This window comes from Erythrolamprus reginae, chromosome 3, assembly GCF_031021105.1.
Source record: "Erythrolamprus reginae isolate rEryReg1 chromosome 3, rEryReg1.hap1, whole genome shotgun sequence".
NCBI classification, from domain to species: domain Eukaryota; kingdom Metazoa; phylum Chordata; class Lepidosauria; order Squamata; family Dipsadidae; genus Erythrolamprus; species Erythrolamprus reginae.
The window spans coordinates 231,041,812-231,065,937 of record NC_091952.1 but is presented as its reverse complement, the minus strand read 5'-3'; the positions used below and the strand labels follow the sequence as shown (position 1 = coordinate 231,065,937).

The 24,126-nt window shown below is 36.4% G+C and overlaps 1 protein-coding gene across 29 annotated transcripts in view; it reads right to left on the bottom strand.

The window, feature by feature from the left end:
• RIMS2 (regulating synaptic membrane exocytosis 2) overlaps window positions 1–24,126 on the bottom strand; it is a 361,362-nt gene that overhangs the window by 111,965 nt on the left and 225,271 nt on the right. For 12 of the 29 annotated variants that reach the window (XM_070748179.1, XM_070748182.1, XM_070748176.1 and 9 more), the window contains 2 exons: window positions 9,917–10,090; window positions 8,770–8,879 (listed from right to left, as the gene is read on the bottom strand). In XM_070748179.1, coding sequence (XP_070604280.1) covers window positions 8,770–8,879; window positions 9,917–10,090 — 284 coding nt within the window. Of the gene's footprint in view, window positions 1–6,699; window positions 6,724–7,630; window positions 7,633–8,765; window positions 8,880–9,916; window positions 10,091–10,545; window positions 10,578–17,764; window positions 17,828–20,102; window positions 20,175–22,066; window positions 22,175–23,568; window positions 23,635–24,126 lie in introns of all 29 variants that reach the window. The other 17 variants (XM_070748200.1, XM_070748178.1, XM_070748203.1 and 14 more) reach the window with 7 other exon arrangements.

Genomic DNA, 24,126 nt, shown 5'->3' with positions numbered 1-24,126 from the left:
ATTGCTGTTAGCCACCCCGAGTCTTCGGAGAGGGGCGGCATACAACTCCAATCAATCAATCAATCAATCAATAAATTTTGCAAAGATTTTTGTTTTAGATATTTTATGAAAAATATAGCTGATTATAATTTGGCAGATATTTATTATTTTCCTAAAGTACACTGAATAGTGTACTTAGAGCAAATAAAAAATTATAGATACCCATCTTATATATCTGAATAGCTAATAAAAATGCCTTAAATGAAAAAGTAATAAAGCTTAATAAAAACTGCAGATACAATAGATACTATTCTTGCAACAAAATGCTGCGGTGCATCTTCACATCTCCAACAAGAATTCATTAATTCAGAATTCCAACAGAAAAGAGACCTTGTTATTCCCAATCTCATTATTCACTGTTGCTAAATATAACCTATTTGTATTATCATGGTAAAGAGTTTCACTATACTGTATTTGCAGGTTACGGGATGTGGTTCTAAAGTACCAGCTGTTTTGTATGCAAACAAAAAAAAAACCCTGCATCTGCATCCAATCCATTTTTCTGAGCAATCTGCAACATTTATATATTCTTTATCCAAGAACAGAGGTGCAAAGATTCTGGGGTGGCCAAGATCTAACAGTATCATTTCTGCTTTTTCTTTTTATTGGGATTATATTGGGATTTTTCTTTTTAGTGGCTGATTTTTTTCTGTGATTTGTTTTTTGCTCAGTTTTCAAGGTTTCAGAACTAAAGTCTAACTGCATAGAACTGTACACTGAATGTAAGCCCCCCAAATGTCCACCCATATACCATGCTCAGATAGATAAATTTAGTATTCATCTTCAATTAAAAAAAATTAATTGACTTAAATTCATTGCTACATAACTGATTTAACAAAGATGCCTCTTTTACAAAGAAAGGAAGTTTGTACAAATATTGGCTTGCACACACAGTATATACTAGTATATTTGGTCCTGCTTCTCAGTGGATACTCTTTGATTCAGTGGAACATAAGGGCAGAGCAGCGAGAATGATTGATTCTGGGACCAAGCAATGAGGAACTACAGTATCTGGCATCACAGCAGCAACTGAACAACAGATATGTTTAAAATATGGTCTACTTTGGATATTAAAAAATGCTAGGTACACCATTGCTTTGATTACAATCTTATTTGTACATAATCACCTGAATTAGTGCGAATAGATAACCAAAAATTAGATTTCATACTGAAGTTTAGAAAAATGTATAAGTTGTCTTTTACGAATGAAGGCATTGTGACTTTTCCACAATGTTCATCTCAGTTGCCTTTACATGAGTTTTGCTAATATTCAGGAACATGCTGTAATTTTTTTCATTATTAATGAGGCCTGATTTTTAAGATTGTGTGCATATATCATAATAGAAATTGATATACATGCAGAGCAAAGCTAAAAAGCTAATAGCATAACAACAATACATTCATGTATTTATTTACACAATCCACACTACATTATGTTGCAAGAAGAGAATATATATCCTCAAAGAGATGGCTATTTATCGGTGGCGCTTCATCAGATTAGACCCCTGCAAATTCTAACTCATCAAACCAAAGACAGCATCTTTATAGTAGTTTGTTAACATTCAAGTTTTCACTGGCTGTCTGTAACTGCAAAAAACATAGGACTTTCCAAACATGACCATAGAGGGCCGGCAGTTTGATACATCACTATTTATAGCATTTTATTCCCAATACAAGAGAAAATTAAAACTCTTTTAACCAGAGGTAAAACTTAATTAATAATTCATATTTTTCTATTTATTGGTTTATCACAAACAATATCAAATGTTTTACATTTTCAATAATATTCTTCAATTTTAACAACCAAAATAAGAAAACAGATTAGCTAATTAAGTTATCACTGAATTTCGGTAGTGTAATTTTTAACAGAATTGCTAATATTACTTTATGCATTTATTATTTATAATACAAAAAATATGTCTTCATTAAAATAGGTTGCAGAAACACAAATATTAGAAGCAGATGAATGGCTCCTAGCAACCTCTTTAATTTCTCCAAATATCTCTCCAATGGGTTGGGAAACCTTTTGTGTGATAGCAAGCATATGGATGCAATATATATACTTTATTTATTAATTTAGTAAATTACCATATCTGCCAGAGATCACATATTTATAATTGTAAATCAATCACTACAGCACTCATGAAAAAGCCATTCAGTCTCCCATAATAACCTCAAACCATTCTAAAATGAAATAATAAAAATAATTCCTATAGAACAGTCATTGTTAAAAAGAAAAGTAATAAAATTAGTAAACATGGTATCATGTATTAATTGGACAACCTCCCAATAGGCTCTACCTTTATTTACTTCTAGCATGCTGTAACAAATGAGGCAAGACTCATTTCCAAGAGTAACCTGATCCATAAGAAAAAGGCGACAACAGGAGAATGCCACAAAGGTGCTTTTTCGGGAGGAAAGTGGACTTTCTTGTTATTTCTATTGAAGACGTTTTGCTTCTCATCCAAGAAACATTTTCAGCTGTGACAGGATAGTGGAGTATCCTGTCAGAGCTGAAGAAGCTTCTTGGAAAAGAAGTGAAATGTCTTCAAAGGAAAAAACAAGTTAGTCCATATAACTCCTGAAAAAGCACCTTTGAACCAACCATGGTTTGGATGACTGAGAATCTCTACAAACTTTTAACAGAAGAATGCTGTCCAGCCTCAGCTCCTTTCAAATGGGTTATAACCAACCACTTGGCTTGAGGTGAGCATGCTAAAAGGCAAAGTCTGGTTGAAGAAAACAGTCCTGCACATTTCTAAGCAGCAACCGATATAGGGACTTATAAACCAAAGCCAGAAATTCACATGCATCTAGAAACGTATTGGCAATCAATGCAGAATCTGTAACAGAAATGGGAAATATAGCTGTTGTGTGATGCCTGTCTCTAAAAAGACAACTGCATTTTGTGTGAATTGTTGTACCCAACTACAGTGGTACCTCTACTTAAGAACTCAATTCGTTCCATGATCAGGTTCTTAAGTAGAAAAGTTTGTAAGTAGAAGCAATTTTTCCCATATGATTCAATGTAAAAGCAAATAATGCATGCAAACCCATTAGGAAAGAAATAAAAGCTTGGAATTTGGGTGGGAGGAGGAGAAGGAAGAAGAGGAGGAGGAGAAAAGTCACTGCTGAAGGAAGAAGGTGAGGTGAGGGTAATAAAAAAAATCCAAAACTTTAAGGCTTAAAAAAGAAAGAAAGAGGGACTCTGAGGCAGCGAGGAGGAGCATGCGCCACCCATTCACCTGCTGTGAAACTGCCTCCTATACACTGCACCTGAGAGAGAAACCCAGGGGGAATGGCAGGAAACTGGCTGGGCCTTCGTGCCGCTCTCAAATTTCCTGGGAAGTTTTTCCGGGCTCGGCTTCTTAAGTAGAAAATGGTTCTTAAGAAGAGGCAAAAAAATCTTGAACACCCGGTTCTTATCTAAAAAAGTTCTTAAGTAGAGTCGTTCTTAAATAGAGGTACTACTGTCGTTTTCAGTTTCAAATAGCCCACATTCAATACGCCCACTCCTATTTAGTGATTACCTTGGTTAGTGAATGTTTGCATATACAATGGTAATAAAAAATAATAATTTTCTAACCAATGCATTTACAGCCAAATTGTGCATACTTGTTGACAATGCGTGCTAGAGTAAGGGTAATACTGGCATAGTTGTACAGGATAACTTTATTTCAATGAAATAAACAGCAATTTTTGCAGTATCTCTGTCTCTGTTTCTCTCTCAGTCTGGTCTTGCTCTTACTTGACGATCTAGTCATTCAAATGAAACTCAGTCACTAAACACGAAGTGGGTGTAATCCAATGTTTATTAATGAAGATGGTTTACTGTTTTAAGATCTTCATGCTGTGGTTAGGGCTGCAAATGGCACACCAGCTAAAACTGAATAAATACTCTCCTGGCCAACCAGGAGTAGCTTTGCCTTGCCTTGCCTCTGCCTTGCACAACCAGGAGTAGCTATGAATTTATAAGCAGGCCACCAACAACAGAACTGCTTTCTCAAGGGTAGTGCTTATCCTTCATTTTTTAGATCGCCCCCCCCCCCCCATCAATGATTTTTTTTTTAGTATGATTGTCGAATGAATTGTAATGATAGTTTTTTAAATCAGAATTTTAAGGATTGTTTTAATGTATTATTAATTGGATTGTTTATTACTGGTTTTTGTATATGCTGTGAGCCGCCCCGAATCCTTGGAGAAGGGGCGGCATACAAATCCAATTAAATCTAAATCTAAACAAGAATTACCAATGAATCAACAGTAACTCCATTTTGCTAAGGTCCATTTTTGACTATCCAGACATCTACTGTTTTTAAGAGGAGACTTCCCCAGCATTCCCAGAACAGCAACTGGATATCAATAACATACAAATGATACTAATCCCCAAACTAATGAATAATTTTTCCAGTAGTTTCTTGCGCATGACATGCAATGGGTGAGGATGGAACAAACCTCTTGATTTTTACGGAGTTGACTCTGCAAGGGGATTAAACGGCGCGTTCGTAAACCGGGGTTTCCCGGACCTGAAATTAATGTAGGTATGTATTGGAGTTCATTACTTTTAGGAATGTTTGCTGAGTTCAGTATTCACGAACAGTAAGTCTTGTGGAGAGATTATTCGATGGCATGATATGGCAACGTTATAGAACGATTAGCAAAAGATTTCAATGATACGGATTGCTAAAATGATCATCGTTATAACTTTATTATGGTATGAATGTGTGTTGTCGTCGGGATGGGAATGTGGGGGTCGTTATTTAAACATATTTGAAACGAAACGAAACAAAAAAATCCCCCAGCAAGGAAAGTGATTAGACTTCTAATTTAAAAAAAAAGGAATGGAAGCAATTGGAACAGGGAAATCGAATTAAGTCTTTGCATCTGGTTTAACTCTAGAGCAGTGTTTCCCAACCTCGGCAACTTGAAGATATCTGGACTTCAACTCCCAGAATTCCACAGCCAGCATTCGCTGGCTGTGGAATTCTGGGAGTTGAAGTCCAGATATCTTCAAGTTGCCGAGGTTGGGAAACACTGCTCTAGAGTTAAACCAGATGCAAAGACTTAATTCTGGCTGTGGAATTCTGGGAGTTGAAGTCCAGATATCTTCAAGTTGCCGAGGTTGGGAAACACTGCTCTATAAGATGTAGGGCAAATTTCTGATCCTGCATTGATTTGTTTCAGGGAACTGGAGTTGCTAAAGCAAAGTAACCTACTAAGATAAGATACAGCATTCTAAGACATTTGGAACCCCAAACTTAATTCTGTAACTGCAGACTGGAAATTATATACAGTGATCCCTCGATTATCGCGAGGGTTCCGTTCCAAGACCCCTCGCGATAATCGATTTTTCGCGATGTAGGGTTGCGGAAGTAAAAACACCATCTGCGCATGCGCGCCCTTTTTTTCATGGCCGTGCATGCGCAGATGGTGGAGTTTGCGTGGGCGGTGGGGAAGACCCAGGGAAGGTTCCTTCGGCCGCCCAGCAGCTGATCTGCTCGGCAGCGCAGTAGCAGCGAGCAGACGAAGATCGGGGTTTCCCCTTTGCGTGGGCGGCGGGGAAACCCCGATCTTCGTCTGCTCGCTGCTGCTGCGGCCGCCCAGAAGATCAGCTGCTGGGCGGCCGAAGGAACCTTCCCTGGGTCTTCCTCGCTGATGCCCCCGCTCGCCTGCCCGCCCGCCGCCCGCCCGCTGCCCACCGCCTGCCAGCAAGAGGGGGAGAGATAGAGAAAGAGAGAGAAGGAAAGAAAGAGATGAGAGAGGGAGGAAGAGAGTGTGAGAGAGGAAGAAGCAAGATAGAGAAAGAGAGAGAGAAAGAAAGATGAGAAAGGAAGGAAGAGAGTGACGTCATCGGGTGGGAAAAATCGCGATATAGCGTTTCGCGAAGAACGAGATCGCGAAAATCGAGGGATCACTGTATACACACTTATACTGAGTCTGACTCTGTTTGGTGAGATGTTGCAAGAATTGGTATTCTCTCCTCTCCTATTTAACATTTTTAACATTTAAACTGCTGGGTTATGTCATCTGAGGATTTTGGTGAGGACAATTCTACTCTGGGCCAGCCAATGGTGATGTGAACATCCTCTCTTTATCTGGAATCTGTGGGAGTCTGAATGGGGAACAACAGGTTTCAACTCAAGTTGGGTTTTAGGACTTCTGGATTCTGGAGTCATTTCACTACTTCTTCTGGATGGAGACTGCACTATCCCAGGGAGAACCTAAATGTAATTTGGGAATACTCTTGGATTTGAAGTTCTTATTCAAAGAGCTGGTGTCAGAAATGACTAGGTGACTTTTGGCACAGCTACATGTTGTGCACTAATTGTCCCTGGACTGGGCCCTGTTTACAATCATTCGTGTTGTGGTCAATTTCCAATTGAAATACTGCAATGGCTGCCCTTATAGAGCATTTCGAATCTTCAGATGATGCAAAATACAGTAGCAAAGGCAGTTGTGGATGCTTTCATTTAGCACCTCTGGCATCTCTTTTCTGAATGCTCCTGGGTTCAATCGTTTACTGCAGATTGTGACCTATAAAGCCCTACATGTCATGGGGTTGGATTACTTGTGGGATCACCTCACCGAACTTGTAGTGACTTGCCCTGCAACATCTAGGAAGAGAGATATGCTGCAGGTCCCATCAAAAGCCTTTTGTGCCATGGTGCTCAATCTCTGGAATGCCTTTCCTCTGGGGAATATACTTGCCCTGACTCTGTTGGCTTTCCATAAGGCTCGTAAAAGCTGGTTTTATTGTATGTGGTGTATGATTGAGACTGTATCCTGAGTATGTTGCATCCAGTGCTGGTTTTATTTTGGCTCTTACTACACATTTATTATTTACTGTACTATGATGTTATTATTTTATTTTTATTCCATGTTAGCCATCTAAAGTAATAGGGTTGAGAAGGGTAGCCATATAAATTGAATAAATAAATAAACATGAATCCTGATTGAAAGGGATTCTAATAATCTACATCTTTTACAGAATCCTGTGTATTCAGGGAGCCCTCGACATACAACCAATCGTTTACAGACTGTTCGAAGTCACAATGGCACTGAATAGTGGCTTATTACCATTTTTCACACATATAACCATTGCAATAAAATTTGAATACTTGGCAACTGGCATGTACTATGGCGGTTGCAATGTCACAGAGTCAGGTGATCTTCTTTTGCAACCCCTTGATAAGCAAAGTCAATGAGGAAACCAGAGATTAATTAAACAACTGTATTACTAATTTAACAACTGCAGTGATGTATTTAACAACTGTGGCAAGGAAAGATAGTAAAGTGGGGCAAAATTCACTCAACAATTGTTAACTGCTAACCTAGCAATTTTGGGCTTAATTGTGGTTGTAAGTTGAGAACTACCTGTATTATGGACATGGTGCGATTATAACATTTTTATTTATAAAAGAACATCTACCTTTATTTTTTTTATAAATTAAAAATCCATTTTTCTTATAATTATTTATTTCTCATGAAAATGGTTATATTTTATATGCTATAAAATTTAACAGTTGCAAACATCTTTGAAGAAAAATAAAGTCAGTTTAATGGTTATCTATCTCAGAGAATTAAATTATACCACTGTAACATACAAAGCAAATGAAAAATCCCATAAAATGCATAGGAAATAATCCATGTTAATAATTGGACAATCATTTAACAGGGAGAGAATAAGGTCCCTTGCCTTGAGCAGGGAGTTAAACTAGAAGATCTCCAAAGCCCCTTCCAGCTCTATATTCTATGTTCTTTTGAACATAGCTCTATGTGATTTTTAAGTAGTTTTAAAAAATGTCTTTATAGACAGAGTCTATATTATGACATAATCTATAGAGATATGGAAAACCACATTTAAAAAAAAAAGAGATTAAAAGTTTGTGTTGAGGGGTAATCTTGTATTTAAATTATCTGGAAGGTCTTTTTCAGCAACAAATTGTATTTCTTCTCACACTAAAGTTTTAAAAGTATTCACTGAACTTAAAACTTTTATAAAGTTTGATTTATATCCAGAATCAGTTTATGACTATTTACTAGCTTGATACACAATCCTTTTTCCATTTAGCTAGTAGCATATTCTAAATAAAATACGAATAAAACTTGTTTGTCACTCTGTACTCAGCTGTATCTGTGGTTCTGAGAAAGTGTTTTAGGCTAGAAATGTGATGTCACCTAGCCAGCAGTTTACAATGTGGTCTATTTATTCATTTTTAACTAGGCGAAACAATCAAATTTTGATAGAACATCCTTTGACTGTTCATAGTAGCACTGAACAATCAGTTTTCTCCAACATTCATATGTAAACTACTGTATATCCCAGAAACTTCTGAACAATTGTTATTTTTTTTTAGAATCTGCATCTTAATTTATGTTGTCATCTATAACTGATTCACACAGAAATCCATTACAGGTATAGTATCAAAACCTGCTTAATAATTTTAAGTGATATATACGGACATCATTCATATATTATTTTCACTGTTAGAATATTTATACGGCTCCTATAGTACAACAATCCTGCACAATCCAAACTCTTATGAACTAAATAAAAGTAATAAGTATTTGCAACCCTCTATAAGACAGTAATGATGCTATTTTTAAAGATGATTCTAACTTACATTTTCAGAGCTCTGGAAATAAGACAAATTAAAAGTCAAATGTTTTTAACTATTTTCTTTATTTAACTCCTTATATATTTTTTTAAAATATAAAACGCTCACTTACTTCTCTCCAGGGTCCCTTTTGGTGGGAGTTGTGGCAACTGTCTACCCCTGCGTCCTGCCACCGGAGTGCTTGATGGGCTTGTTTGGACTGACCCGGAGTGAGCATGTGACCTACAGGACACATCAATAAAAATCATCAATTGCAACATATAGTCTTATGTAGTTTGAAAACAAAGGAATGATTAATGGCTTTTGTGCATGTTCTTTAATTGAAATGATGACAGTTCAACCTTAAAGATTTTAAAAAGCTTAGTTACTTAGTTTATCTGGAAACTAAGGGAAACAGAAAATATGGCACAGAATATGTTTTGTTAACCATATAAATAAATATATGTAGAGGTATATGCATACTGAGACATACTGAAAGAATGTTTTAAAAAACATGTATAAATATGACTATTTCCATGTTCAAATAATAAATATTGCAAATTCCATCTAACATTGAGATGATGATTTACACAGCCATGAATTTGATGACAGGCAATAAAACAAAAGTATATTCACGAGTGAAATGAAATAATAACATCATTGTTACTGATCCTTATAATTCATTATAGAAAAGCAAAAGAAGCCAGACAATAATCTGATTTGGACAAAATTAAATTAACAAATATCTTCTCCAACTTCATTCCATTATTTATTATTTTAAAAAACCTAAATAAATCAACACTATGTAATCATGGATAAATACATTACAAAAACAAGAAAAATGTAAAACATGCACACAGCAAATAAGAGAAAACAGTGATTATTATATCAAATTAGTACAAATTTAAGAAACTATTTTTAAAGTATCATTTGATGTTATGATTATTATTCCATAAGCGATGATCACATTTAATTACTTCTTCTGTAAGAGAAATACATGAGAAATTATGAAGTGATTAAGAGTAAGAAATCACGCGGGATTCCTAATAAATGAGAAATCACAAACGAATGTAAGTAATTGTTATTAATTATTGTTAGTAAACAAATTACAATGGCAGCCACACCATTATATCCCGATGGAATATAAGTAGTGTGTTGATGTTGGCAGGGTTAGTATCTACAACTACTGGTGATCAGCCAATGATGAAAGGAAATACTACTGAAGTTTTTGAAAAATAAAAAAGTGAGCTGGTGGGCCAGGATTAATCCGTCTGTTTCACCTCGATAATGCAGGTGAGGGAGGGGCTGATCTTCCAGTCATTAATGAAGGCATCGATCGCATGAGGTTTGACTCGGGACGCTCAGTGGATCGGGAGCGGGGGCTGGGCCGCTCTAGCACTGGACGCTGTTCTGTTGATCTGGATCTTTGATATGGTAGTCTAGGTTCCCAATTCCTGTAATGTTAGTCAAAAAGCAGCTCAATTGACTTTTTATCTGTGGTTATGCATTATGCTGCAGCACATTGGATTTTGGAGCTATCCAACATAAGCTAATTTTTAATAACTTTTTAAAGCTTTCTTCTTGCTAACATTAAGTGGGTATAAAGAAGTATACAGTGGTACCTCTACTTAAGAACTTAATTTGTTCCATGACCAGTAGAAAAGTTTGTAAGTAGAAGCAATTTTTCCCATAGGAATCAATGAAAAAGCAAATAATGCGTGCAAACCAATTAGGAAAGAAATAAAAGCTCAGAATTTGGGCGGGAGGAAGAGGAGGAAGAAGAGGAGAAAGACAGTTGCTGCTGAAAGAAGAAGGTGAGGTGAGGGGAATCAAAAAAATCCAAAATTTTAAGGCTTAAAAAAAGGGGGAGGACTCTGAGGCGGCGAGGAGGAGCACGCGCCTCCCATACACCTGGCGCGAAGCTGCCTCCCATTTTCTGGCCTCGGGTTCTTAAGTAGAAAATGGTTCTTAGGAAGAGGGGGGGGAAATCTTGAACACCCAGTTCTTATCTAGAAAAGTTCTTAAGTAGAGGTGTTCTTAAGTAGAGGTACCACTGTACTTGCTTAAAATGATCATGTGAAGAAAATTATTTAGACAGTTTAATAATGCAGTGGAATAAAATCTATTAATTTTGCATTAAATCACATTACTATTTTGGGAAAATCAAAATTCAAAAGAAAAGATGCAGTTCTCTAGAAATATTAAACAGATTAATATGTTTTAAATCATGTATTCCATTATCTGTCAGCAGTTATTTAGGATGGTTCATTTCAATAGGATCACTAAATATGAACAAAGGATTTTAAAAATCCTGAATAACTTTACTCATTTACTGTGTATTAGTTTAACTGTCAGATATAACTATAGCAAGAATTAAACAATTTTATATGAGAATAAACGTATTCGTTATTGAACAGTATGTGACATACGCACACATGGCATAAGCTGTACTTTTGTGCAAAAAAGATCCAATACATCAGATTCAACGACATCCAAGAAACCAAATGGAAAAATATGAAAAATATTCAAGCAATTATCCAAAATTGCTGAAGCAGAAATTAATTTTAGTCAATGCCTACAAACTGGTTCTATAATATAATAGGATTTTTACAATGTGTTATTAAAACATCCTATAAATTCTGTAAGGTTTTCTCTCAATAAAGATAACATATTGACTGAGAAAACAATTAAATACTGTCATACATTTATTTTAACTCATGAACCTAGTTTCAACTGAAGATTTAAAGTTTTACCTCTACAGAAAACAAAATTTAAATTTAGTATTAAAGAGAGCAAAAGACACTAGATAGTTGTATTACAAAGAGGTCATAAAATTGCAAAATGTGTTTCCAAAGCTATCCTTTAGTATAGAACTGATTTAAATTTTTCATAGCTTGTATTCCCCCCCAGTAAAGCTCATCTAGAGAAACTCAATGCGGGAGGGAAGTGTCTGATTCAATAAAGTTTATTTATGTTTTTTTAAAGCAACTGAGAAATATGCTACAATGTTATTGCTTATTTATTTATTATCAAAGAGAAAAAAAACTGAGAGTCAATTATATGCTGTTTTATTGCTGTTGTTAGCCGCCCCGAGTCTGCAGAGAGGGGCGGCATACAAATCCAATAAATAAATAAATACACATAAATAAATAAATACACATTCATTATTTTTAAACTACGATAAAATAAAATAATATAGAAGAGATTCTAGGGTCAAATTCTTGCCTGCGGATGCAAATGTCAACAGAACCAAATGTAACTATTTCCATGAAGATATTAGTGAACTGATCCTGTGATGAAAATATACACTACGAGTAGTCCTTGACTTATAACCATTCCTTTAGTGACCATTTGTCCTCTCACTTACAATTGCTATAGTATCCCCACAGTCAGGTGATCTAAATTTGGATGCTTAGCAATTGACATGAATTTACAATGATTTCAGGTCATGTTATTGCCATTTGCAACCTTCCAGCTGGCTTCCAACTAGCAAAGCCAATGCTTTGTTGGATTTCCTTAATGACTTGCAAAAAAACAACAACAACCAAGCATGACTAACTTAAGAACTAACTTGCTTAGCAACAGAAGTTGTGGTTCCAATTATGGCCACAAGTCGAAGATTACATTTAAGTAGGCCTTTTACCTATAAGTAGGTCTACTAAAGAGATATTATTAGGAGTGCTAGTTATAATAAAAAGAACAGTGCAACAGTATGCTGGAACAATTGTATCTTCCTTTGAGCATTTTAATAAGACAGACATCAAGCCTCACTAAAATAAAGGTTTTCCAATGAAGAACAGATATAATATTGATATAGATAACACAGATATAAATAAAGATATATAGAAGAGCCTCTATTGCAAGCGTCACCAACTTTTCATACCTCAGGGACCACTAAATTCATAATTTTAAATCCTGTGGACCACTAATGTGGATTTTTTTAAAAAGTACTTAGTGCAATATGAAAAATGCAAATAATTTTTCTGCGGACCACCAAAATTTTCTCATGGACCACAAATGGACCACTGAGTTGTGACTACTGCTCTATTACAAAAGTTCAACACTTTCAACCGATCTCTTTCTAAATCCAAATCAACAGCTCATTAGTTTTCCTTCCATTTGATTGTATTTGAGGCCTCACAGAAAAGATCGAAACAATACTATTTGTTTGTTTGTTTGATTGATTGATTGTTTAATCAAACATGTATAGGACAGTTATAGTTTATATAAACATAAGTCAAAAAAGTAACGATAAAAGAGGACAATAGGACAGTAGGACGGAGATGGTGGCACAGTGATGTGTTTTTGCATGCCTCCTACAGGCCTCCTAGAAACGAGGAGAGGTCGACTATAGACAGTCTAAGGTTAAAGTTTTTGGGGTTTGAGGAAAAAAACCACAGAGTCAGGTTGTGCATTCCAGGCACTGACCACTCTATTGCTGAAGTTGTATTTTCTGCAGTCGAGTTTGGAGCAGTTTACATTTAGTTTGAATCTATTACATGCTCATGTATTGCTGCGGTTGAAGGTGAAGTAGTCATTAACAGGAAGGATATTTTGATATGTGATTTTATGAACTAATTTAGATCAGACATAGTTGTAAATTGTCTAATCCCAGTATTTCAAGTCTGGTCAAATAAGTTATTTGTTGCAAGTGAAGGAGTGAAGGACTCTTCTTGTGAAATATTTCTGGACTCTCTCGATTGTATTAATGTCTGATATACAGTGCAGGTTCCAGACAGGTGAGCTATTCTCCAGAATTGGTCTAACAAATGTTTTGTAAGCTTTGGTTAGCAGTGTGATATTTCCAAAGAAGAAGCTACGTAAGATTAGATTAATGACTCTTAGTGCCCTTCTATATACCAGGATGACTCAACAACAAAAAAATCACACATAACCCTTCCCTCGTACAAGCTGATACAGGAGATGAGCCTGTAGCCTAATGGTTAAGACCTCTCTCTTACAAGGCAGAGGCCCCGGGTTCAAATCCTAGTAAAAGGGTGTGGCTACCTGATGAAGACAAATAAACCCAAAATAGATCTATAGTAGTCTCCTTTCCTTTACATTATTAGCAAAAATGTTACATACATACAGTACATACATACCGTACATACACACACACATGTATGTATGTATGGAGGTATGTATGTATATAGGTCTTGGCATACAGTATTCGGGTTCCTTCCTGTGTAAGTTTCAGAGAATCCTGGTGACGTTTCGATGAGGTCCCACTCATTATTTTCAGGCTGGTGATTTTGGTTCTCCGAAACTTACATGGGAAGAAACCTGAATATGCCAAGACCTACATACCTGTACCAGTGAAAATCTACGAAAACATATACCTATATATATATATTCTGCCATATATATAGATAATACATCAAACTGTATATGTTGATACAGAACTTCACTACATCTCTCCTGACATTCCTGTGTAAGGGTTCTTAAGCAAATATTAAAGTAAAGCAAGAAAGTCCCTTTCAAAATATGCAGCAAAAATTTATGAATTTGAAGCAGATAACAATTACAAAGATGCTCTACTTTTACGGAAACTTTGTAACAAATTAATATAGTCCATTAGAAATCTAGAGAGAAAAATTAAAATCTAGATTTTAGAATCTTTGAAAATTTACATTAACAAACAATTTAATATTAAGCGTAATCTTGCTTAGATTTTTTTAAAATGATAAATCCTGACATCAGATCTCTTTACTTTACATAATTGTACATTCTTTATGTAATGTATATTTATATGAGAATAGTATGCAAGGTATCTAAAATATCAAAGTACATAAAAATCTTATCTCTTATATAGTTCACCATATTTGACAATTCTTTAATACTATAATTCCTTTATTATGAATATTGCTTGAATATACAGTGGTATCTCTACTTACGAACTTAATTTGTTCCATGACCAGGTTCGTAAGTAGAAAAGTTTGTAAGTAGAAGTGATTTTTCCCATAGGAATTAATGTAAAAGCAAATAATGCATGCAAACCCATTAGGAAAATCCAAACTTTAAGGTTTTAAAAAAAACTGGTGGGCGGACAAACTGAAGGCTAACAGAGTGGAGACGGACAGCAAGGAGAAGCGAGGAATGGAGGTCCTAACTAAGGCTACCATCACCCCAAATCGTTCCCAAAATCACCCCTCCAGATGCTTCCTGTGCCATCCCTCGCTCCCAAAATCACCTCTACAGATGCTTCCTGTGCCACCCCAAATCGCCTCCAAAATCACCCCTCCAAAAGCTTCCTACACTGCCCCAAATCGCTCTCAAAATCACCAATCCAGATTGTTGTGGTTAGCTCTGGCCCAGCTCCTGCCCCAAGGAATGTGCAGGTGGATGTGGGGGAAACATCCACATGCCGCAGACCTGTTTTGCTCCCAATGGAATCTGCCAATGAAGCCTCCTCTGACCAAGTAAGCGTGAGTGACAGGGAAGAGGAGAGTTTGGCAGACAGCCCAGGAGGAGATCAATCATCTGTATCATCCTTGCATTCTGAATAAGAATTAATGACGCATCCACGCATGCGTAGAGTGATGCATAGGAGACAACAACTAAAGGATTATTACAAGAGAAAATGAGGCCCCCTTTAGTGGTGGGGCTGCTATAATTAGTGCTACAGATAAAAAGAACAGCGTGCTGGTTTAGCCTTGTGGCAGTTTATCTGATTCATTGTTTCGTCAAGATCGTGGTTTTTGTGCTGTTCAAGATTGTGTGTAGACTCTCTGGACTTTAGAATTGGACTCAATTTCTCAGTTATTGGGTGAGCAATTGGATTGCATTTAACCTGTGTCTTGTGTGTACCAGAAAATCCCTTTGACATTTAAAAAGGGAGCTGTTTCTGTTTTTCTGTTTATAAAAACTTTTGGGTTTTCCTTTTATCGTGTGGTGTGTGTCTTCCTGGACTAATTACCCTGTAATTACGAGTGGTTGAAACACGCGGGCAGAACATAGATGCTTCCTATGCAGCCCCAAAATGCTCCCAAAATCACCCGTCCAGATGCTTCTTATTCCACCCCAAATTGCTCCCAAAATCACCCCTCCAAAATCTTCCTATGCCACCAGTTGACAATTCCCCAGATCACTTAGATGAAGGGTTGTAACCACCATATTCATTCAGCACTGTCCTAAATTGGAATAGCTGTTGAAGAATGGTCATAGGTGAAGAATTATCTGTAGTCAGAAGTGGTGCAAGCACACTGTATATTATTCAACAAAGTACTCTGGCTTTTTAAACTATAGTTATGTAAGTTTTCAAGCACTTCTTCATTTTTATGTAATTTTCCAAGTTTTTCTTTTGTCCTTTCTGTCCACAATAAGTCAATGAAATAATTATGTTCTTGGCATGACTTATGTCTAAAGTGACACCTAATTTTATGTACCCCTATTTGAGATATTTTAATACATCACTATCATAAGATGTATTGATAGGTGAGCTCTATTAATAAATATAATGGTTTCAAATTAGATTGGGAGGTAAATAAATTTGTCCATTACAGAATTAACAGAATAACAGATTGGAAGGGACATTAGAGGTCTTTTAATACATAAAGTTGAAAAAAGTTTGGGAGATCTCTATTTACTTCACTTTATGAAATTATACCAGAAATTGGCTTATTTTTCCTTCATTTTTTGTTTTATTTTTTAGATTATAAACTTGTGACCGAATCTTCTTTCCACTGTTTTAATCTAAAGCAGTAAGATTGTTTTAGGCTGTTATAGAAGAATAAAAATACCAAGAAAATCCCTCTCTCAAAACACGAAAACCCCCTGAAAGTCTACTAATGTCTACCAGAGTGGGTTCATGAAATTTCTTCCCAAAAGGTGAATCCATTTACTGATATTTTTTGATATGACAATCCTGATACTCAAATACAATTAAAATAATAACTAAACAAATAGCCAAGATTTCTTGGTTTTTTTTCCCAATGTTAACATACTAATTAGGACTTACATTATAGATTTCATTAGGTTCCTACCAGTACCTTCAAATGGCAGGAAACTATGTAATTTCAGTGACCAAAATGGAGAGAACTTACATGGTCATGATGGCAAACCTGTGGCACAAGGAGACATATTAGGGCAGTGATGGAGAACCTATGCCACAGGTGGCACTCAGAGACATATCTGCTGCCACATGAGCCATTGCCCTAGCTCAGCTCCAATGTGCATTTGTGTGCCAGCCATTTTTGGTTCCCACAGAGGCTCTGGGAGGGCATTTTGGCTTCCAGAGAGCCTCCAGGGGGATGGGGGAGGGCATTTGTAGTCTCCCCCAGCTCCAGGGAAGCCTTTGGAACCTGAGGATGGTGAAACACAAGCCTACTCAGTCCACCAGAAGTTGGAAAACAGGTCATTTCCAGCCTCCAGGGAGCCTCCCAGGGGCAGGGGAAGCTGTTTTTGCCCACTGAAGGTATTGAATTATGGGTGTGGGCACTTGTGCACAAGCGACAGCATGTGCCCACACTTTTTCAGCACCCAAGGAATAAAAGGTTCACCATCAATGTCTTAAGGCATGCAAGGCATTGCCCTATGTCAGCTCCAGTGTGCATGTGTGCGTTGGTCAACAGATTTGCGGCCTTCCAATGGGCGGAGAAGATTATGTTCACCCTCCCCAGGCTTCAGTAAAGCCTCATTGTAGATAGTGGAGGTTTGGAAACAAACTTCCAGTAAGCCAATTGGGCCCTTTTTTAATCATTCACAGATTTTCTGAAGCATGGGGACAGCAAAAAACAGCCCAATAGACCTACCAGATGTCCGGAGACTTCAGTAAGGCCTGCGTGCATGTGCAGGGGGAGGCAGCGTAGGGGGTGCATGCACGCGGGGATGGGGATGGAGGGTATTGCATTATGGGTGTGGACACACATATGTGTGCAACCCCTTTGGCACTTGAGCAAAAAAAGGTTTGTCATTGCTGTTTTAGGGCTACTAATGGGAACCTGAGGGCTGCATGCATTCCTGTAGATATAGAGTATCAACTGGATTTGTAAAAATATTACTAAAATCTAATGCTCATATAATTGGGTTTTAAAAGGGGAGAAATAAAATATAAACTAAAATAATACTCTATTTAAATTTTAAATACATATCCTATATTACAGATTCATAATACTTTTCTCTTTACTCACCTGTGATTTTCAGCTGTACCATTGACTACATGATCTGCCCAAGAACTTGCACCATTGTAATACCTTTGCAATGCAGTTAAAATAAAGACAGGTTATAAGTATGATGTTATTTTCCAAACAATTTTTTTCATGAGATGTATTTTTATCTCAGTAATCAGGCAAGGGTCTCAAATGTTGCCCTTACATTCTTTTCACTAGATTGTGAAATACATTTGGGGGATTAAATATTTTGAAAAAAATCAAAAGTATTACCTTTTGGTCAAGGCATTTAACTATCCAATATGTAATGTTTTAATAACATAATTAATATAATAATATAATTATTTAATATAATATATAATAAATGTATAGTATAATATAATATAATATAATATAATATAATATAATATAATATAATATAATATAAATTCAAGACATCTAAAGTTGATTTGCAGAGTGTGAAATATCTTAAGTAAAAAAATAAGTATATGTCAGATCTTGATAGAAATATTACATGACACCATATTTATTTAACACAGCATTTGGTCCAAATAAGGACTCTTATTTTCTTTTCAGGTACAATTTGCACAGCCTAACACTCATCACAATCTTATTTTCCATCTGATTGTGAGTATGCTGTAGCTGGCACAAGAACTCTGCAAAGGCAAGGGATATGGAAAAAATCTATCATAAGTCTTTGCAATAGGTATCATTTATGGTACCTATTACTGGACATAAAATAAAGCCTTCCCATCAATAGAACAACTCTGACTTTGTATTTTGTCTGGGTAAATTTATTTATTAAATTTATTTTATTTTAATAATTCTTTATAAATTTGCCCAATAAATCTGATAGTGATCTGCATACTGTTATAAATAATAGTAGCAACAAAAGATAGCGAAGTTATAAAATTGCCAATATCTATATAAGTAGTAAACTGTACAGATATTAAATAAATTATATGACAGGTAGGCTTTGTATAGCATCCTTGGCCAAAGCACTGTGAAGCGGTATATAAATCTAAATGCTAATGCTATTTTTAAAACTATTTAAAACTGAATTACATTAATCTTAGAGATGAGCAAACAGTTCAAACTTAATCACCTTGGGTATTAAATAGATTGTTCAAGCTTCACCAGAAGTGTTCCAATCTTATAGAGTATTCCACTCACAAAAACATTTTAAGATCAGATGAATTTGAAATACAGTGGTACCTCATCATACGAACTTAATTGGTTCCAGGAGGAAGTTCTTAAGGTGAAAAGTTTGTAAGATGAAACAATGTTTCCCATAGGAATCAATGTAAAAGCAAATAATGCGTGCAAATCTTTCAGGAAAATCCCAAACTTTAGAAGGGAGGCGAACAGTGGGCAGGGAGGAGCAGCTAAAGGGGGCGGGTGGAAGAAGCAAGGCTAGGCTAAAGGGTGAGTGGGAAGGAAGAAAGGCAATGGGGGTGCCCCTCCCTTTTCTTTCTTCAAAAGACACCGTTTCAGTTCCTTTGCAAGCACGTTGTTCTCTACAAAAATTTTCCTCCCCCAAGCTGTCCCTCCCTCCTCCCTTTTCTTTCTTAAAAAGACACCCTTTCAGTTCCTTTGCAAGCACCGTTGTTCTCTACAAAACTTTTCCTCCCCCAAGCTGCCCCTCCCTCCTCCCTTTTCTTTCGTAAAAAGACACCCTTTCAGTTCCTTTGCAAGCACGTTGTTCTCTACAAAATTTTTCCTCCCACAAGCTGCCCCTCCCTCCTCCCTTTTCTTTCGTAAAAAGACACCCTTTCAGTTCCTTTGCAAGCACCAAAATTTTTCCTCCCCCAAGCTGCCCCTCCCTCCTCCCTTTTCTTTCTTAAAAAGACACCCTTTCAGTTCCTTTGCAAGCACGTTGTTCTCTGCAAAATGTTTCCTACTCCAAGCAGCCCCTCCCTTTTCTTTCTTCAAAAAAAGAGGGGGGAAAACCCCTTCATCCCAGCAGCAGCTGCTTGGGTTCATAAGGTGAAAATAGTTCGGAAGAAGAGGCAAAAAAATCTTAAATACCGGGTTCGTATCTTGAAAAGTTCGTTAGAAGAGGCGTTCGTAAGATGAGGTACCACTGTAGTTACAAAATCATTGAAAAGTCAAAGCAGCCTGTTTTTAGTTCAAGTTGGTTATAATGCAAAACATTTTGCACACTTCTGATTATCCTTAATTATCCTGAAAGTGTATATTCTTCTACCATATTTACAGTATGTTAAATCAAATTAAGATTCCCATAATCTATGAGTCATCTGAAGTTGATCATCTGTACTCTATAAACCCATGTCTACTGTAGTCTTCAACATGGTTAAATATCTATTATTCACATGTCTATCTATCTATAAGTAAATACCTTTCGAGAGCAGGGGAAATAAACGTGTCATCAACATAAGCATTAGGCTCTCTTCCCTCCTTCCTACTCCTCCTGAGCATAAAATAAACAGTAAAGATATTTTAGAATAGCCTTGCATACTTCTCCCGATGCATGATAATGGCCAGCAAATATCAGGCTACTTTTAGCACAATACAAAGTAAAAATAATTTGTGTCCTGAAAACAGCTATTTTTCAAATAATTCCATATTCAGACGAGACCCATATGCCTGTGATGACCTTACATTCAACAGCTTCTTCATTTTCAATTTGTAGATAATTTCTGATCAACACTGGAATTGCAACAACCGTCAGCCACAGAAATTATTTGTTTATTATATGTATAATAAATTAGACTTCATTGTTTCGATGTGAAAATACTACTGAAGCTTACATTAGATTTTTATTTCTCCTATCAAAATGGCCAGGAACCCATTACCCTGGGAAAGTTTGGGAATGAGAAATCGGCAGGCTGTAGAATACTCATTCCTGCTCTGTATCTAAGTTATATTGAGTGTCAGTTGTATCAGTTCTAGCTCTATCTTGTGAAGACCATTCTGACAACAGGTGCTGTAACAGAAAAGGCACTAGTCCCTGTTGTGGTTGGCTTTGGACCAGCTCCTGCAGCAGGAAATTTGGGTGTTGATTTAGGGGACCTGTGTTATTGCCAGCTGAATCAGACAGTGAAATTGATTCACAGCAAAGGGTCAGACAGTGGGGAGATGAGTTAGAGGGAGAGATGGGTGCAGCCAGCCCACCAGGCAGTGCTCCAATTAATGAGTCATGAGAATCAGAGGAGGAACCACTGGTGGATGCCCGTGTGCGCAGGCTTATGACAAGAAGGGACCAGCTGCACAGGCGTCTCCGAAGATAAGGCAGTACACCTGTTCAAGAGGCAATTATGTTAATGTGTTTGGTGATAAATTACGGGCATTGGGGAGTGTCCGTGTGGGCGTTTATTTGTTGGAGAAAGACCATTGCTACTGTTCGTATTATTCCAGAACTTCTACTGAAATTTGGACACTTCATAGTTAAATAACTCTTGTGGATTTGTTGGCGTGGGGGGGCTGTGAAGATCTATAGCTGCCTTATCTGCTCTGTTGTTTAGTCCTTTGCCGCATGCAAGGATGTTTTTCCGGGTGAGAGAAATTTGGCTCTTTTTAGAGTGTGTGCTCACAAAACTGTTTGAATAAACTTACTTTCTTTTCATCTGTGACGGTGTGTGTGTTTGAATTGCATTCTAAACTCACTGGGGGGCTAATTGTTAAGGGCCTGGCATAACACTCCGGATTCCATCAGACAACATGAAATGTGTCCATCCTAGAGCATGTGGAAGATACAGATATACAGGCACTCAAAAGCCAACAAGGAAGCCTGTGCAGCTTGGGAAGCAGGTTAGTTTCATGAGCATACACTGATATGCCCATGACTTCCTGCAATATGACATTCTAACCTTATCATAGCTCCTAGATTATCTTTAACTGCAACCCATGTTGTCATGCTGAAGTAGTCTAACTGGGAAATGACTAGGATATGAGTGCTAGATCTGCTGATCCAGGAACAGGTACAATTTGCACACGGGATAGTATTGTCCTGGCTACAACTGCCAGCTGGACTTGCAGACTGCACACTATCTGAATGGGAGAGTGTAATCCCATTCAGAATTGAAGATAGAAAATATCTAGTTCCCAGATCAGAGGAATTCAAAACCCCAAATAATATTTTCGACACTGAATAATTAATATTGTGCCATGAATTCTACAAATATCAAAGTTTAAGTGCCTCAGATACATTGTATAAAATAGTATTATCTCTTCACTCTGTGGAAATCACATTCGCTGAATTCCACGTCTCATTCAAAATAGCAGTGACAGCTTTTTACACATCGGTATATTATGAATTTATGCCTAATGTTGTAAACTAATGATAGTTTGTATCTGTTATACCTCTCAAACTCATAGTAAGCACCCTCAGAATAGGTACGGCACATCCTATGCGATCGAAGTAATCTGATTGCATCTTCACAAAAGTTAGGATACAAAGAGTGATCCTTGCTGCCAAAATATAAGCAATGAAACATGAAGCTAAAGTAAGAAACAGACACATGAATACAGGCATGAAGGTATACATGAATGATAGAAGAAAATAAAAGGCTATGAAAAATATCTTCATTAATTCCTGCATTTTAATTTATAAATGGTATGTATCCAAATAAGAGTTTAAGCATCAACACGTTTTGGATTGAACATTTAAAATGGAGAGAATATTTGAGCACTTCTGAATATTATATGAAGTAGCCTAAGAGACAGTTACAAGAAATTTTAGTCATTATTCAATGAAATTTGTATGAGGAAAGTAAAGTTTCTTCCAAATATAATTAATGTGCAATCAATATGGCAAAAAACCCCAGCCAACTACATAAGTGGCTCTCCAATAGTATCATTAAGGTAATTCTGATATAACATTTCCCAATCATTCAAAAGTTGCTTTCCAGTAATAAGAAAACATATATCTTCATCTGAAATTCATTTCTTCCAGATGTAATCTATATTATTAATGCAAAATACTGATAGGAAGAAAGAAAGGCATAGCTGAAGTCTAAATGGCTTCTCCCTTAATTAGTAGCTACAGTATAGGAGAACTTCTTGTTAAGACGGGATCTCTAAACTTTTGGAAACAATTTTAAGTTTGTAAAATATTATAGCTATCATAATATAACTACCTAGTTCAGGTGTTGACAATCTTTTTATGCAGTGATAGGGGAATCTCATATAATATACAGACTGCAAAAAAAATTAAACAGAAACTCCCACAATATTTGGTCATTAATTCCTGAGATTTTTTGCATTTATAGAAAAATCCTTGTTGATCTCAAAGGACAACCTCAAATCTCTTATGTTTTAAAAATCTGATAAGTGTTTGGCTATTTTTTTAAAATAGCATTTAATTGCATTAAATTACAGATATTGTAAAATAAACAATCGTTTGCTCCAGGAAATGGGGAAAAAGCACACTTCTTACTAGCATAAATTTAAAAATGGCTTTAATATAGGATAGCAAATCTTATTTTTGGCTGATATAAAAACAGAAAGAGAGAGAGAGAGAGAGAAAGAGAGAGAGGGTGGGAGGATGATAATATGGAATAATGGTTTACAATGGTATGAGTGAAAAAGTGATAGCAATATCAAGCAGAATCTAACATCTGGAAATTTATTGACAAAGCATCATAACTGTTCAAGAACAGGGCAAAAAGTGTTGTTGCATAACATGCTCTCTATTTATTAGACAAATAATGAATGTAAGATAGTACTTTTTAAAAGTCAAGTACAGTATTAATATTTGCAAAAGGTTTTTATTAAGCCATTCAGTGACTTAACTAGTATGAAGCAAAAATATAAGTAAAAGCATGCATTTATACACAGAGTCACACACACAGGAAAGCAGATACCTGACATCTCTATGATGGTGGTCAATGGATTGAGTGTGATGGGACCAAGGCAGAGTGAGATAATGACTGAAAGCACAGCAGAAACAAAAATAAAATTGTAAGACAATAAAATTAAGATAGAGTAACATATATAGATATATATCATAAAATAGAAGAGCTAAGCGCACAAGCACAAAGGTGTAATTTTTATACAGAAAAAAAAATATTCATAAAAGAGATTGATATATTAAAGTGCTTCTCCTGTTGCAATACTACTATAAGCAATTAATTCCTGTCCAGGGCACATCTGAAATGTGGATGTTGGGCAACTCAATTCAAGGTATTATTGCTTTGATTAATGAAGGTGACTTTCCCATCACTATCATATTTAGAAAAGACTTAAGGGATAGGTTTCAAGGTATTTACAGATATTTAGGAATACAGTGGTACCTCAAGATACGAACCCCTCATCTTACGAACCCAGGCTTCAGAAAATTTTTGCTTCTTCTTACAAACTTTTTTCGTCTTAAGAACGCCAAACCCGAACTTCCGGGTTCGGCGTTCGGGAGGCTGCTGGGA